This window comes from Pteropus alecto, unplaced genomic scaffold, assembly GCF_000325575.1.
Source record: "Pteropus alecto unplaced genomic scaffold, ASM32557v1 scaffold106, whole genome shotgun sequence".
Lineage (NCBI taxonomy): Eukaryota > Metazoa > Chordata > Mammalia > Chiroptera > Pteropodidae > Pteropus > Pteropus alecto.
This window is the reverse complement of record NW_006442103.1, coordinates 10,480,893-10,482,856: the sequence shown is the minus strand read 5'-3', so window position 1 is coordinate 10,482,856 and position 1,964 is coordinate 10,480,893. Positions and strand designations below refer to the sequence as shown.

Here is a 1,964-nt window from a genome sequence, read left to right as displayed (position 1 = left end):
TGATCAGACGTGTGGACAGGCAGACTAAGCTGCCACCCCTTTCCTGTTCCCAGCTGTTCCCACCCCACCCCAGCCTGAATACCAGAGAAGACATACCTCTGCTCCAAGCCCCAAATGATTCCCAGAGGCCTGGGCAGAGCAGCTGGGATCCTCAGCCTCCTGCTGAGTCTTTTCTCTTAGAATAAGGCAGGGATGCTCAGGAGAAAGGGGGCTTCAAAATGGGTAGGACTCTTCCTGCCACACACTGGGTCCCCTCACCCAAACGCTGGGCTGGAGGAAGACACTGCCCTGCTTCCTTCGGACTTCATCCAAGTTTCACTGTCATCCCAGTGAAGTGGCTCCTCATTCATGGAACCCAGGGAAATAGCTGAAGTGGCTCCTCATTTATGGAACCCAGGGAAATAGGAGGAAGACAACATAGGGTGAATCAGGGGGAGCAACTTGTGACTTCGGGGAAATCAGTCTTACACAATGCGGGGCAGCCTCACTTTCCCCTCCCACCACCAGGGGGCGTGTGCCCAGCATCAGAGCTGACGGGCCTGGAAGCTGGAGGTCAGTGTAAAAGGTGCCCAGGCTCCCCTGCTCGTCATCCTTTACTTCTCCCCTGCGCCCCACCCAACATGCTATGGAGTCTCTCCCAGCTTCAACAGGGCAGAAATTCCACCAGAAACCACCAAATATTTGGATTCTCTTCCATGGGATCAGGCCAGAGCTATGCTGTAGAAACGGTAGGCTCCCTGGTTTGCTCATTGGGTGCTGGTAAGAATAAACCAGATTTCCACAGACTCTGAGCCCCTGAGATCCCAAGCCCCACTTTTGTAAAGATGCTTTTGTAAAAAAAAAAAAAAAAAAAAAGTTTGCTGCCCAGCATAATAAAGGTGGCAGGCAGTACTTTGCAGATCTGGTGATTGCATACCCTCAGGGTTTGGCCAGTCTGCGCCCAGGGTCCAGGCTGGGCCAGGCGCTCCAGAGGGGCCAGCCGGGATCTTGAAGGCTAGAGGAAGGTGGGCCTGCAGCAGAGTCCTCAAGCCTGACGCATGCCGTGCTTCCTGTCACCCATCCAGGATCTCTGTGGCTTTGGTTGGCGTGGGAGGCAGGGAGGAGAGCCCAGCTCCAGGACGGCCGGGCTCATTTGGAAGGGAAAATTGGGAGATGGAGAGGGGAGTGAGAAAGCTGAGATAAGCGTGTGGCTGAACGGACAGTGGGCTGGTATGGCAGGCCAGGGAGCCCGCTGAAGGCTCTGAGCTCCCCTGGGCTGGGACCCCAGAGCTGTGGGGGTGGAGCAGCTCCCTTCTCCCAGACGCCCCAGGAGCATGTCTTAGCTGTGGGGCAGAGATGAAAGCCAGGACTCTCCCGTGGTTTCGGAGTATTACCCATTCTATCCTTCATCCCCACTTTCTGCCTTATCTCCAGCCCCGGAAGGCAGGAGAAAAGCAGCCGTGGCCCTCCCACCCTCCCAGCAGATACCATCACGTTACGCAGAGGAGCTCAGCCTCGGCTAGCAGCCCAGCCATCCCCACCCTGCGCCTCCTCTTCCGGGTGCAGAGAAAGCCAAGCACAGACACCAGTGCTGAGTTTACTCCCAGAGGGGAACGAGTCCCCCGCCAGATTGGATCTTCCCACCAAGACAGTCAGTGTGACTAGGCTCAGGCATTCCCCCGGAGGAAACCAGTGTCCTCTTCATTCAGGTGGTTTCTTTCCTCTCAGTAGTGATGCTGGCTCTGAGGTCCAGGTGAGCCCTATGTCTGTCAGGAAGGGAAGAGTCTGAGTGGGACGGAGAGGCAGCCCCAGCCCCTCTGATGAACAGAACCAGCTCCACCCAGCTTGTCAGTGATGAACTAGGACACAAACCCATGTCTCTACGGCCACAGCTAAGACCACTGCACTGGAGGTTTGTTCACAGAGGAGAAGCCAGCAAAATTTTGGACTTTCTGTCCCACAAAGTCAGAGAGATGCAGAGAAAG

The 1,964-nt window shown here is 56.0% G+C and overlaps 1 protein-coding gene across 1 annotated transcript in view; it reads left to right on the top strand.

Moving 5' to 3' along the window:
• ALX3 (ALX homeobox 3) overlaps positions 1–1,502 on the top strand; it is an 11,464-nt gene extending 9,962 nt beyond the window's left edge. The window contains exon 6 of the mRNA XM_015595392.1: positions 1,414–1,502. Coding sequence (XP_015450878.1) covers positions 1,414–1,502 — 89 coding nt within the window. The remainder of the gene's footprint in view (positions 1–1,413) is intronic.
• Positions 1,503–1,964: the final 462 nt, after the last annotated feature.